This window comes from Mastigoproctus giganteus, chromosome 14 (assembly GCF_048544385.1).
Source record: "Mastigoproctus giganteus isolate SK-2022 chromosome 14, ASM4854438v1, whole genome shotgun sequence".
In the NCBI taxonomy this organism is placed as follows: domain Eukaryota; kingdom Metazoa; phylum Arthropoda; class Arachnida; order Uropygi; family Thelyphonidae; genus Mastigoproctus; species Mastigoproctus giganteus.
In genome coordinates, this window is record NC_143588.1 from 98,917,153 (window position 1) to 98,932,086 (window position 14,934).

At 34.1% G+C, this 14,934-nt stretch overlaps 1 protein-coding gene across 1 annotated transcript in view; it reads right to left on the reverse strand.

Moving 5' to 3' along the window:
* Naprt (nicotinate phosphoribosyltransferase) overlaps positions 1-14,934 on the reverse strand; it is a 144,533-nt gene that overhangs the window by 55,299 nt on the left and 74,300 nt on the right. The window contains exons 8-9 of the mRNA XM_090389320.1: positions 7,352-7,492; positions 346-430 (exon numbers count right to left, since the gene is read on the reverse strand). Coding sequence (XP_090245446.1) covers positions 346-430; positions 7,352-7,492 — 226 coding nt within the window. The remainder of the gene's footprint in view (positions 1-345; positions 431-7,351; positions 7,493-14,934) is intronic.

Sequence of the window (14,934 nt, forward strand, 5' to 3'; positions counted from 1 at the left end):
TGTATGCTTTATTTAATTTCTATTGTTCATTTAAAATTAATTATTGTTTGTAATAATAAATACATACATACGTACTATATATTTGCTTTCCTTTACTATTATTTATATGTATAAACACTGTCTCAGCTTCACAATATCCTTGATACTATCATTAAATCAATGATAATTAATTTTCATTTAATGAATAACAAATAACTTCCAAGGAACTTACCCTCTTTCATAAAAATGAATTACTGTATTTCAAATTTGGAAACACAAACACATGCACAGCCTATCATAGCATAAAAAGCTATGATCAGTTTGATTACAAATAAGCTAAGGCACCTTACGAAGAAAATTACTTACTTGTTCATTTAGGGAAATTACTGTTTCTTCATTAATATCATTGCTTGCTACAATACTTAGTTGGCTAAACCAAGGCAGATTATACCTGAAGGAAAAATTTTAACTTAATTCACAATTTAATGAACACTAAGATGACCTATTGCTTATTAGATATAAAATTTAATGAGCAATTAAAAAAAAAAAAAAAAAAAAAAAAAGAAGGAAGTGGAAAAAAGTTTTACGCACCAAAAACCTCCAGAAGTGGCAAATACTCACTTTTCATATACAGACTGCTCTTATTTATCTCATAATAGATTAATTTGTATCACAAAAAAATATATCACAAACGTGCTTGCTATAGCCAATATTTGCATATAAAATTAACTAGGTATAAAAAAAAGTATTTCAATCTCGAAAATATCTCATATGAAAACACATTTTGAAACAAAGACTACTTGCAAAAATGCAACAAATCCAGAAGAAAATGTAATAACTAGACTTTAAATCCTTCAGAAATCCTCCTTAATTCTATTGTTTCTCTTTTTCTCATTAGCTGTCTTCCAATGACAAATGCAATTTGTTTTTCAAGGTGTTTACAACATTCAGTTCACTTTCCATCTGGCAAAATGTACTCATATTAGTTAATACTTGTATAATATCTTATATGCATATTAGTTAATACTTGTATAATATCTTATATGCATATTAGTTAATACTTGTATAATATCTTATATGCATATTAGTTAATACTTTTATATTATCTTATACTCATATTAGTTAATACTTTTATATTATCTTATACTCATATTATTTAATACTTTTATATTATCTTATACCTTGTTATGTGTATATACTTATATTAAGCTATAAAAACTATCCATTTATAACTATATAAAAGTTGTTTCAATTAAAAGGCACTAGGATCTATCTCACTTATTTTTAGGTTTAGGCTATCTGTTGTCAAGACCATTTTTTGTCATATTTGGGCTGAAAATTTTGAATTTGATGTTAACATTAGACTAAGTATAACCATTTAGATTTTATGGCTTCTAAATTTAAATTGTGCCCTAATTAACTGCTTTTATCTCAATTAAGTTGTTCCCTGTTCAATCTAAAAAGGTCAATGGCAATAGCTTTACCAACTTCACTACCTTTGACTCATAAAACCTACTAACAAACAGTGCTGGCATCAATAGTTTCATTCTTGTAGATAGCAAGTAACTGTCAATGACAGGTCTAACATTTTTAGCAGTCAGAACCTTGGTAATTGCATATTCAAAGATGCTTCCATTTAAAACAGTAGATGAAAAATCACAAAACTAGAAATTATTAGCTACATGAAGGATCTAACTGGAACTTACTGCTTCACCAAGTACAGATTGTGAACTGAGACACTATTTTTTGGTCTGCTCTCTTATTTAATTTTGGAAATTAATGTATACCTGTATATGCAAATTTATTCAATATTTCCCAATTCATCAGATTGTTAAAGATTGTTAAATTGTTTTTTTTATAGTCTACAAATATATTCATAGGAATTATGTACTGAAAGAGATAAAAAAAAATCTCGCAAAATATAAAAAGGATGATGGCAAAAGCAGATTTATCATTGTGTTGTGATACTGTTGTAACACTCACATTGCAAATGCAAGAAATGTAATTTTAAGAACATACTGCCACCCACCCACTTTTTCTAAAGACAGCTGGTATTTCTTTAATATCATATTTTATGCTGTAACATTGCATACAAAATTGGCAGTGACCATCTCAAACAAAGTTAGAGGAACCAAAGAGCTCTCCCTGATTTTAATTCTCCAACAAGATCATTTATTACTGAAATCAAGTGAGGCATTGTTGATATAGCTTTCTAAAAGTCCAGATCCACAAATTGAAGTCAGTCCACTCTGATTCATCACTTGATCCTTCTTTAAAAGTCTATACTATGCATGGCTGAGGTACTGATCAAATTGAGCCGCGGAAGAGAACAGTCTGTGGATTTTTGGCTGCTATACAGGGATAAGTATTTTTAATTTTTACTGTATTCTTGGTTAATTAACATACTGCATTGTGTTTTACAGAGATATTAAATAGATTTAGTAGCGTTCGTTAGCTTCTTATTTAGAATTTAACTAGCGATTTTTGGAAATTACGACTCCCGGTGTTAGTACCAATATGTTGAACTATCCACCATATTGTAGTCGATAAGAAATAGCGTAATGTATATATATCTCAAACTGATAGCGTAAGGTATAAAGTAAAACTAGATAGCATAATACGAAGCACTCAATTAGGAATCTGTTAGCTTATTATAGTATTATCGATTAATCAAAAATATTATTAATTTTATTAAACTTCATTGTTAATTAAATTGTATTTAAACGGAAATTATTACCCAGACTACAGCTGCGAAGCAAATATCACAGAGTAGCGAGAGTGCTGTGACTCAGGAGAGAAACAAAGGGAACGATTCTCCAACACATCAGTCTCAAAAAATGTGCGAAATGTGAAGTGTTTGCTGAACTTTCTAAAACGGGACATGATCTAGCCAAGGAGAATGTCTTTGTGTGTGCAGGATGCATAGAGTGTCAAGAAATTAGGCGGCAACTCAGCATTCTGCTGGGCTTATATGAGAGCTTGAGGTATAGGGTAAATGCTCTTGAAGAAATTAATATGAGGGGCCCCATCAAGCTCTCAGCTGTCCAGCTCAACAGTAGAGCTCACTCCTGTGCATCAGGCAACATAGAGGCAATCTCCAAGGCAGAATGCACTGGTCCCAAAGGAATTAGTTATTGTTGGTGACTCTATTGTTAGGGAGACGGGGAATATACTATGCAAGAAGGATAGGTGGAAAAGGACCAGGGTATGTCTGTCAGGGGCAAAAGTTGATGACGTTGTAGAGCAGATATCATCTTTTAAGGGCACAAAAGGTGATATAGTAGTAGTAGTGGCATGTGATGCAAGAAAGCAAATGTATGAGCTTATTCAGCATCAGCCAAAAAAAAAAAAAAAAAAAAATTCACATCATTCCCTCCAAATGCCTGTCCAGTTCCTCCTTAAATTTATTCAACCTATCAATTTCCACGACAGATGGAAGTTTGTTCCAGCAATTAACCACCCGCTGGCTAAAGGCAAATTTCCGCACATCTATTCTACATCTGTCCTTTCTTAATTTGAATTTATGCCCCATTAGGTTCGTAATCTGAACAAGTGGAAGGATCCCATTAGAATTCAGTGTGCTGAACCCATTCATACTGTTGTACATGCTGGAACTAATGACATTAAGAGTAAGAGATCTGCAGATTTACTCAAAAAGTACGGGTAAATGTTGAAAAAAAAAAGTCACGAGTTAGGGTTGAATGTGAAAGTGTCTGCAATTCTGACAAGACACAATAGGAGGGAGTATACGATGAGAGCCTTGTCGATCAATTCGGCCCTGGAGAGATTATGCAAGGCTCGAGGGGGTAGAATTTTTTTCAGCCTGGTCTGTGCTTGTTGACAGGAGGGAATGCTTCTACAGGGATTGGATAAACTTAAATAGAAAGGGTGCAAGAATATTTGCTGATGATATTGAGGCAGTGTTAGGTGGGTTGGAAAACTGCTAGCTTTGGGGGATAAAAAAAATACTAAACGGTTAACAGAGGCTGCAGGTAGAGGCAGAAGTGATTCTTGCACTGCTTCTATTAGAATGAACGGCAGCCTGGAAAACAAGGCAACGGAGATTTCCAAGACTGCTGGGAGTCATAGTGGAAGAAATAAATACTGGGCTGTGTTAGGGTAGCTAAGAGTAGAAACAGGTGCATGTATACTTGCATGTACACTGATGCTAGGAGTATAGTTAATAAATTTGATGAACTTGAAGTGCTAGTCAAGAGAGTAAAAGCAGATATTGTTTGGATGTCAGAGACATGGTGTCACACAGACATAAGCAGTGCAGAATTGTAATTTGGGGAGTACAATGTGTACAGAAAGGATAGACAGGACAGGAAGGGAGGAGGGGTTATGCTGTTAGTTAAGAAACATAAAATCTAAGGAAGTGCATCCAATTGATGTTGGTGGACAATGCAATGTTGAGTCTGTTTGGTGTGACATAAGCACTAGGAAAGGAAAAATGAGAATAGGTGTGTATTATAGGCCTAATGAATCTGATGAGTTAATGAGCAATTGTGCAGAGAAATAGTGGGCCAGTAAATCAGAATGTCTTATAATGGGGGATTTTAACTCTCCAGATATTGACTGGAACTTGTGGATTGGTCACTCGCAAACTAGCAACATTTTGTGGATTTATTGGATGACTGTTTCTTACAGCAACATGTTCGAGAGGCAACCAGAGGGAGTAATACTCTTGATCTGATTATCAGCAGTGATTATTCAAGCATTAAGAATTTGCAGATAAAGGAACAACTGGGTGACAGTGATCACAATGTACTGATGTGGGAATTACTTAAAGATGTAACTACTATCAAGGCTAAAGGGAAGGGCTTTTGCTTTCATAAAGGTGACTAAAGGTCTCAGTTTTTAAATTCTGTACAGTGGGAACAACTGATGATGATTTTATTCCAACTAAGAAATACTGTTCAAGGTCCAGGCCTAAATGGATGTCAGATGAATTAATGAGGCTTGTGACAGAGAAGAAAAATGTATGGAATGCATATACAGTATCAGATAACACAGAAGCCTATGGCAGATATAAACTAGTCTGTAATCAAGTCACAAAGGACGTCAGGCAGACAAAGGCAGATTACAAGAAATCCTCGGCAAAGGATGCAAAGAAAAATAGCATAGAGTTCTTTACTTATCTAAACTCTAGAAGGAAAGGGATTAATCAGATTGGACCACTTAAGATAGATGGGTTGACTATTGATGATCATGCTGAGGCAGCTGATAAGCTGAATAAGTATTTTGCATCTACATTCACACATGAGGAGTTATTCAATGAGGGGAGTGCCAGACGTTTATCAAACTCTAACAGGGAGCTAAGTGATTTTGTCATAACTGAGAGCAAAGTGGAGGAGAAATTGAAGTTAAACATAAAAAAGGAACCTGGGGTGGACGGGATCTATCCAGTTATATTAAAGGAGACAGCAAAGGAATTAATCAAACCCTTAGCCATAATTATGAGAGATAATTCCTTGAACTCAGGGGAGGTCCCAATGGACTGGAGGTGTGCAAATTTTTCACCAATTCCCAAAGGGGGTTCCAAAAGGTGACACAGGTAACTATAGATCTGTTAGTTTAACTTTTGTTCCGGGGAAAATAATGGAATCGCTGGTTAAAGAAGCACTGCAGAATCATCTAGACAAGACTGCAGTAATAGTAAAGTCACAGCATGGGTTTCTTAAAGGGAGGTCTTGTCTGACCAATTTGATTGGATACTATCATGTGGTCATAAAGGAACTGAATGCCAAAAATAATTTTGATATCATATACTTGGATTTCAGGAAAGCTTTTGATACTGTTGCACAGGGAAGACTGCTGTATAAATTGGAGAGGTATGGCATTAATGGTTAAGTTGCTACAATAGATAAAGGGATGGTTGAGTGGGAGACGACAGAGAGTGGTAATCAATGGACACTGTTCTTCGTGGACAAACGTTATCAGTGGAGTTCCCCAGGGTTTGGTGTTGGGCCCATTGTTGTTTTGTATATTTATCAATGATATTTATGAATGTATATCAGGTTTAATGTCCAAGTTTGCAGATGATACAAAGGTTGGCAGGGTTGTTAATGACAGTAAAGACAGTAAGCTACTCCAACTGGATCTAGATAAGTTGGGCAAATGGGCTGAAAAGTGGCAACTAAAGTTTAACATTGACAAATGCAAAGTACTGCATATGGATAGCAATAACTGAAGAGAACTGTACCAACTGTGTGGTACTACACTCAGGGAAGTGGAAAGTGAAAAAGTCCTGGGGGTAATTGTGTAGTCAAATATGAAGTTCGCTGAGCAGTGCAGAGGGGCTGCCAGGGCAGGTCATGGAGTCTTGTCAATGATATATAGGAATTTTGCTAGCAGGGACAGGGAGGTGATTATCCTGTTATACAAGGCAATGGTCAAGCTACACCTAGAGTACAGTGTATAGGTCTGGGGGCCTCATTTTAGGAAGGATGTAGAGTTGCTAGAACAAGTACAAAGAAGGGCACAAGATTGGAGGGAAACAAAGGGGTGTTCTTACCAAGAAAGGCTTAAGTTCTGCGAATTGCAGTGCCTGGAGAGTAGACACCTGCGAGGTGATCTGATAGAGGTGTATAAGGCCGTGAATGGGTTGAGCAAGCTGAATGCTGATGGGATTCTTCCTCTTGCTCAGATTACGAACCTGAGGGGGCACAGATTCAAATTGAGGAAAGACAGTAGTAGAATAGATGTGCGGAAATTTGCCTTTAGCCAGCAGATAGTTGTTTGGTGGAACAGACTTCCACCTTTTGTTGTGGAAGTTGATAGCCTAAATAAATCTAAGGCTGAGCTGGACAGGCATTTGGAACGAATAGAGGTGAAATGGGAGGAGTGCTTTTTTGTGTTTATTTATTTATTTTTTTGGCCGATGCCGCATAAGCTTTCTTTCTTGCATCGTATGCCTCTACTAATGCTCACAGAAACAGCCATCATTTATGTGGAAGGAAGGTCTCCTCTTCATACCATTAGAATGTCATATAGCATTGATGAATGCAAACTTGTAACTAACCATCCTCTCAACTGCCTAGCACATAAATTATGGGGAGCCCAGATCTTATTTTGGACCCCAACCTTTCATCAAAGTATCATGCATGTCTTCTTAAATATTTATTTTTGGGATTTCAAATTCGATCCCCCCCCCACAACACACAAAAAAATGAATCAAAATTATTAACATATTTGAAACATTATGTACAACACTACAGATAACTGTTTCTGTTCTAACATTTCAACAAGGCACACCAAAGAACAGATTAATGAAGATTAGAAGGGTGTCTATTTATATATTACAGATATCTATTTATACATGCACAAAAACTCATATATTTTTTAAGCCAAGGTGAAACTTCTTACCAACCTTTCCGATATTTTTTTAAAAGTTTCTTTTGCTAAGCATGACAGATAAGCCAAATCTCCACTGTCAATACGAACTCCAATAGCTTTATAACCCAGCTCATGCAAAGATAATGCCACAGCTGAAAAGTTTAACAAGCCACTCCTAACAAAAAAAAAAAAAAAGTCATTAGTAATTTATAATAATAAATTTAACTGAAGCAACCTAGTTGCCTATATATACACACAAACATGAAATTCAAAAGATTCTTATAAAGATAGCTATAACCTTTTCTATCAGTATGCAAATTGTTATTGTTTGTTATTTGGTTTTTAGGAGCATTAGCAACTAAGGCCATATTGCTCTGGGATATGCGGTGGTCATTCCCTGACCTTTCCGCATCCTCCATATTTGGTGGTGACGAGCTCGAACCCCGGTCTAATCAAGAAGCATGTGCTACGCACTGCTGCTCCTTCCCACCTGGCTACGGAGGCGCCAGTATGCAAATGGACAAGTCAAGCATTATTAATATTCAGATATTTATGATAACTTTTTAACAAGATATTGCTTTGATTAAAATTAATCCTGAATCAAAATTTCTGATTCTCAGTAGTGTACAAAATTTCCTACCTATGAATGGAAGTGGGATTTATTATTTTAACTTGTGGAAAGCATATAAATAATAAAAATATCATGTGCATAATGGTAACAGTCATTAAAAAAAAAAAAAAAAACTTCCATACTTCAACTTTAGTAGCATATAACAAGCCTGTCAAAATAGATTTTGCCTTGAATTTTTTTTTTTGTGGCGAAAAATATCATATTCACTCACTCCAAAACAAAAATATATTCATGATGGCATAAGATATGTTAAAGAAATAACTAATAAGCAGGACCTAAAACTATATGAGGTACTTTTGTACCCAAAATTTAGAAGGCTGACATTATTGCTATATATAAATAATCCTCATTATCCCCTTCCCCCACTGATAATATTATATAGATTCTTTAAAAATAAGTAATTTTCATATTACTTTATAATTTCCAAATTTTTAAATAAAAGTTTGGCATAATGGAAACTTGAGAGGAAAAATACTCATCATATCCAAATTACAGGTTAAATGGTGCACAAACCCTGAAGAAATAAAGAAACAAACAATAGAATAATGAAATAAGTACAGTTGCTGGAATTTAATAAGCTTTATTTTAAAATATGTTGTACATGTTTTTATATACATAAAACTTATGTGCAAATGCATCATGTCTACATGTAGTAAGTTAAGCGAAGTTAATTATAATGGTATCATTTCATTATATCTCATATTGTGAATGCCTTCACAACAAGTTCCTCTCCAGTTATACTTCAAATAAGTAACACTTGCCCAATAAAGAAGACTACTGTTACTTATTCTCAGTGGATGCCACCACCCAGATGGCTGTTTCAGAGCTATTTGGCCCTTCATCAGTGAGTAGGCATAATGGCCGAACTGATGCCATTATAATTAACTTTGGTTACTTTTCTACGTATAGACATGAGGCATTTGTACTAACTTGTATGTCTGTAAGTTTTTCCATGGTCTGAGGATTTTAGCCCTAAATTTTTATTAGGTCTTAAACTACTAAACACCGTTTTGCATCTCTCATATTGTGGAATTATTTTCACAATTGAGTTGTCAGCCACTATACCACCTGGTACCTACCTACCCACCAATGAAGGGCCAAACAGCCCTGAAACAGATGTCTGGGTGGTGGCATCCACTGAGAATAAGTAACAATAGTCTTCAAGAGTCCTCTATTGGAGAACTGTTACTTATTTGAAGTAAAACCAGAGAAGCAACTCGTGAAGGCATTCACAATATGAGATGTAATGAAGTAATGCCATTATAATTAACTTACTATATAAATACATGATGCATTTGCACCAATTTATATGTTTGTAAGTTGTTTTCCATTGTCTGAGGCTTTTAGTCCTAAATTTTTATTAAATGTTTTTACATGGCAACTTTGGCAGAATTTCATCAGATGTTTATGACAAGTAACGTGCTTTTCCAAATGTACAGGTTACTCTACAACAGCAATTAAAACTAATGTTGTCTACTGATCCACAAAAGTGCAAACAAAAAGGCAACTCAAGAAATGCCACTTGAAAAAGTAACATTTCTTGAAATTCCTTTTACCTTTAAAATCATGTTTGCCCTCATAAGTAGTATAGTGGTTGTAATCACTGTCCTCTCCACACTAGGTAGAAAAGACCTGCATTCGAATCCTATCCATGATGCAAAAAACTTTCATGGGAATTCACTCATGGATCAGTTAGTTGGTCTTGGGCAAGGTTTTTCCTCCTAGAAGTTGGGCTTTTCATCCAGAAAACCAGACAAACTAACCAGAGAACATGCAATTTATGACCATAATAACATATGGATGCATGAGGTAATTGTCAGGTAACCCTAATATGACAATTTTTTTTTTTTTTATATTCATGTTATTCCCACACTTAAAAAATCTATTCCAATAACATAAAATTGTTTTCATAACTTTAAAGTACATAAACTTAATAGAAGCATCAAAACAGCTAAAATTAAATAGGGTCACATATCTTCAAAAACATGCACAATAAATGGTCTCTAGTGACAATTCCTTGATAAGACAATGAAAGTGAAATAGTTCAATGTTGAGAATTAAATTATAAAATAGCTAATGCTTCTGGCCTCTACAGAATTTTGAAATATATTTCAAGTCCCAATTTTTAAGATATGGCACTAAAAATTTCCACTATATTTGGCAACACTGGTAAAACTAAACCACTGACATGTGCATCGCCATTGGCATCAATCTTCAACTTGCTAGTGTTATATATGTTTTGAAAAACAGTGGTTATGCATCCATCTGTTTTTGTGTGAGGGGACAATTTGGTGTCTAAAATTAAAACCTTACAATTTATGAATATTTTTAATTATTTCTCACCCCTGTTAATAATACTATAAGCACATTAAAACAAATATCACATGGATAATGGCAATACTATATACACACACAAACACACACATTGAACTTTTTTCTAAGCAGATGTTGATAACTCTCTGTTGAGTTTTTCTTATTGAATATATGGAAAGATTCTGTAATGATGTTTTCAAAAACTGATTTAATTAATTAAAAATAAATAACATTACAAAAGCAGCAGGGTGGTCCTTGTTTACAAGATGACTCAATACTTCATATAATCATAATAATGGTACACCAAACTATTGGAAACTGCTTTTACAAATGCAATTAAATAACCAATGACTGCTAATTTCACAAGGGAAACTTGAAATGACTAAAAAAACAAAAGGGGGAAGAACAGTTTCATATGACATAACTCAATTAAAATATTAGATCAGTATTAAATCAGTATTAATAATATTAATATGATAGAATGATTCAAAGAAGCAAAGCTTACATTGCTGCTTTTGATGGTTTTACGGTGCAGCAGTATCTTAGGTCATACGGGGGTAGTGTATTAAGTCTTTCAATGGTGATATCTGTAGGTCAGTCTGCACATTTTATATGCTAAAATCTGAGGAATAACTCAGGGAGAGGGCCTACTCCCTCCGCCTGAGACAAAACTATTATATAAATTTTAAAAAAAAGTCTCCCTCCATTTTCTTAATTTATCTCCTTTGAAAATTAACTAAATCCTCTTTAAATTTACATAACTATCCAGCTACAGAAGAGACTTAGAAATCACTTTTTCCAACTACTGATTTATTCTTTAATAAGTAAAGGAAAACCGTTTTAACACTGTCTATAATTATCCTTGATTTGAATCTGTTCCCTCATTTATAATACCCTAAAAAGTTAGAAAGGTAACACTGATCTATGTTTAGCATTGCCTACTTATAACAACTCTGTCTTCTACTATATGCACATTTCTAAATTCCTGGAACTTCACTTGACTAAGGATGCCACACTATTATAGATAATGGCTTAGTTGCCTCCTTAGCCACATCTATCAGCATAACCAGAAATACACTAACAGCTCCTTCTGCTTTCTTCACTTTTAAACACAATAATATGTTCCATTATTTCAAGAGAATAACTGTTAACTGGACTAATGGACTTCTCCCCTTTAAAAATATGTTCTTGTGTGACTACAGATGCAAAGAACCTGTTCAACTCATTGACCATCTACTTGGGGCTGTCAATACTGATTCCAGTACCTTGTTGTTGTTGTTATTTGGTTTTTAGGAGCATTAGCAACTAAGGCCATATTGCTCCGGTGCGGTGGTCATTCCCTGACCTTTCCGCATCTTCCGTATTTGGTGGTGACGGGCTCGAACCCCGGTCTAATCAAGAAGCGTGTGCTACGCACTGCTGCTCCTTCCCAGTACCTTGTTGCAGTGAACCAATACAGTTACATCAATAAGCACCTTACACTTTAACACTATTTACACACAACAGTTATCGGTTGTTTGCCAAATTTTGAACAAAGAATATTTCTAGTTGGAAAGTGGAATGATGTTACTGAAAAAACAATATCAGAACACATTTTGGGGAGGGAGAATAGTTCATCCAGACTTATCGACCAGACATAAATATAGTTATATGAAGATATAACACGGGTTAGAAATTGACCCATCGAAACCAGACAGATAAAACACATTCCTATTTTTCCAAAAATAATTAGCCACACAATTACACCATGATAATAAGTGGTTTAATTTCAGCACTGTGTAATGGAATCTACCAATTCCACATACAAGAGACAAAAAATAATAACAAAAGCTAACACAAAATATAACTGCTTAAACACATCTACGCTATTGACATCACTCAAGATTACATACAAAGGTACTGACATCACACAAAATAAGCCAACTGCCGTGCTGCGCCGACAGACATTTAGCCTAAGGAACTGTATATGCTAAATAGTTATTACAACCGGTGTCTGAATAATTTTTAAAATTTTTCATCAGGAAGAAATATGTCATATCTCCAAACAAATAAAAATCAAAATTAACTTAATAGCAAATTCCTATTTTCAGCTCCAAGTTCAAGAAGTTCTGAGCTAGAAAGCAAGATTAAATTTATTTTAGCTCATAACTGAATGACCACACATATGTATTTTGAGTCCAGATAGAGCGCAAATGCCCTAAAAACTAAATTTTATAGAGACAAACATAAACAAAATGTTCTGTCAATTATTAATAGTATACACAGCACAGCATGTTGTTAGGAGTTGTCGTTATACAATATATCTAAACCATAATTATTAAAGTTATACTGTATTTCTCATTATGTTTTACTAGAAATATTAAGAGGAAACTGGCTACACTGTTAGCCACTGTTTATACTTTTATTATATAATTTAACAGTTTACTGATAAAAAAAAACCAAAAAAAAAACCCAGATATTCCAACAAACAGCTAACAAATTAATCAAATATATACAATTATAAGAGCCATCTATGGATTAAACAGAACTGTGGGAAAATGCTGAAGATAGCAAATGCTAAATAAGGTGAAGAAAGATAAAAAAAAAAGGATAGCAAGTTACTTTTCCTCAAATACTTTAATTGATTGCATGCATAAAATAAGAATCAGACAATCAAAACATGTTAAAAAGGGACCATGTTAATAACAATTACACTTTGACTAATTGGGAGCACACAACTGGCTTCCCCATAAGATGGCATGGATAATATCAAGCAGCAAAATGTTATAAATTCAGTGATTGTAAGCAGTGTACCATCTTAAATCAAATATAAATATTATAAGAACAAAGTAGTGATTTATTGTCAATGACACAGCACACTATTTATGAACTGAAGTCATAACTAAATCAAATCTCATAAATTAGCTCTTCTAATTTATGTGACCTAAGCTGTAAAATCATGAGTTGTATGACTCATGACTACTTACAGAGTATAATAATATAAAATTTTGCAAACCATAAAATTATTATATAATGCACTACAATACAAGGAAAGTAATCAAATTCTTTACAATTTTACTAAAACTGCAAAGATGTCACAAGAAAGAGGCAATCAATAGAACTAAAACTAATATAAATTAATGAAACCAACTGACATTTTTATGAAATGGCAAACTATTGCAGCTAGCAGCAATAATATAAAATAAATTATGGAAGGGTATATACCAGTAAAAGCAAGCTAATCTCATTGCTCTCAAGCAATAAGGAAATGTAAATAAATTGACATGTATAAATTGTAAAGAATTGCAAAAGCATGGCCCATATGGCTAACATAACCTAACCTAAAAGCCAATCATTTGATGTTATTTAGAAAATCTAAATAACATCATAACATTATTTAATAACACCAAATAAATAAAATAATATAAAAATAATACCATTTAGAAAATTTACATAATACCATATGTAGCAGAGAGGTTACAAAAAGGGCCAAGCCCATAGAGCTAAGATAAGATCATATTATAAATCCCATCTCTGCCTGATTACAATATGAACACAAAACAGCAAGGTGTATAAAAACCCACTATGTATAAATGTAGCAATGCACCAAAATAACTGCATGCAGAGTGCCATAATATAAAAAGGTGCAATCAAAAAGTTCAGAGACTGTACTAATATTTGAAAAATGATAAAGTTTGTCAACTATTTGGATGGATTTCCTTTCGGGTAGCTTCCTTGACACTGAATTCAATACTTCTGCAATTTCTGGAAGTACTTATAAGCTTCTTTTGGAACTGCTATTAATTTGTACATTAGAACAGTTTGTGTTCTGATGATTTCCTCAGCCATTGCAGGCCTGTGACCTATTCAAATCACAGGGAGCTAAATATAGTAAGCATGGCCGATGGGAGAATGCAGCAATGTAGGAATTCCAAAGAAATTCTTGAATAGAAAGTGCCAAGTGAACAGAAGCTCTGTCAATGCAAGTGCCAACTTCCCAAAGCCTACTTTTACAGCATTTTCTCCAAACTGCATTGTGCAATTGCCATAGACGTGTTTTTTAGTATTCAAGATCCAGTGTTTGACCATGCAGGGCAAATTCATAATGAACAAAGCCTCAATATTCATAAAATAAGATAAACATGACCTCACATCCAAATAAAGTTTACTTGCTTTTTTTTAGGCCTTGGCAAAGACAGTCTCCCAATGAGAGGACTGGGCCTTTGTTTCCAGGTCATATCTACACATTCATAATTCATCACCAGCAAAGATGTAAAAAACAAAGTTTGTTTTGTTCAAGGTTTTGATATGAGAGAAAATGCTATTCCCTGTGATCATCTGAAATGTGTAATGTTCCTAAATCTTGTATTAAAATTGAATGAAATGTTCCACAAGAAATAACAATTTCACTAGCAATTTTGTGGATAGTTAAACATCGATCACTCCTGGTCAGATTATGAACACAAGCAATCAAATCATTGGTTTCTGAAGGTGAAGGGCAGCCAGATCAAGACTCATAATTGATAGACAAGTGGCACTCTTTAAACTTTGTGAACCACTGAAATTTTTGAACAAATAGCATCTTCCCCAAAAGCTGCTGTTAACATTTTTTGGGTTCCTGTTACAGTTTTCCCTAAACTGAAACAAAATTTGATGCAAATTTGCTACTCAGTAATATCACTTATTTTAAACTA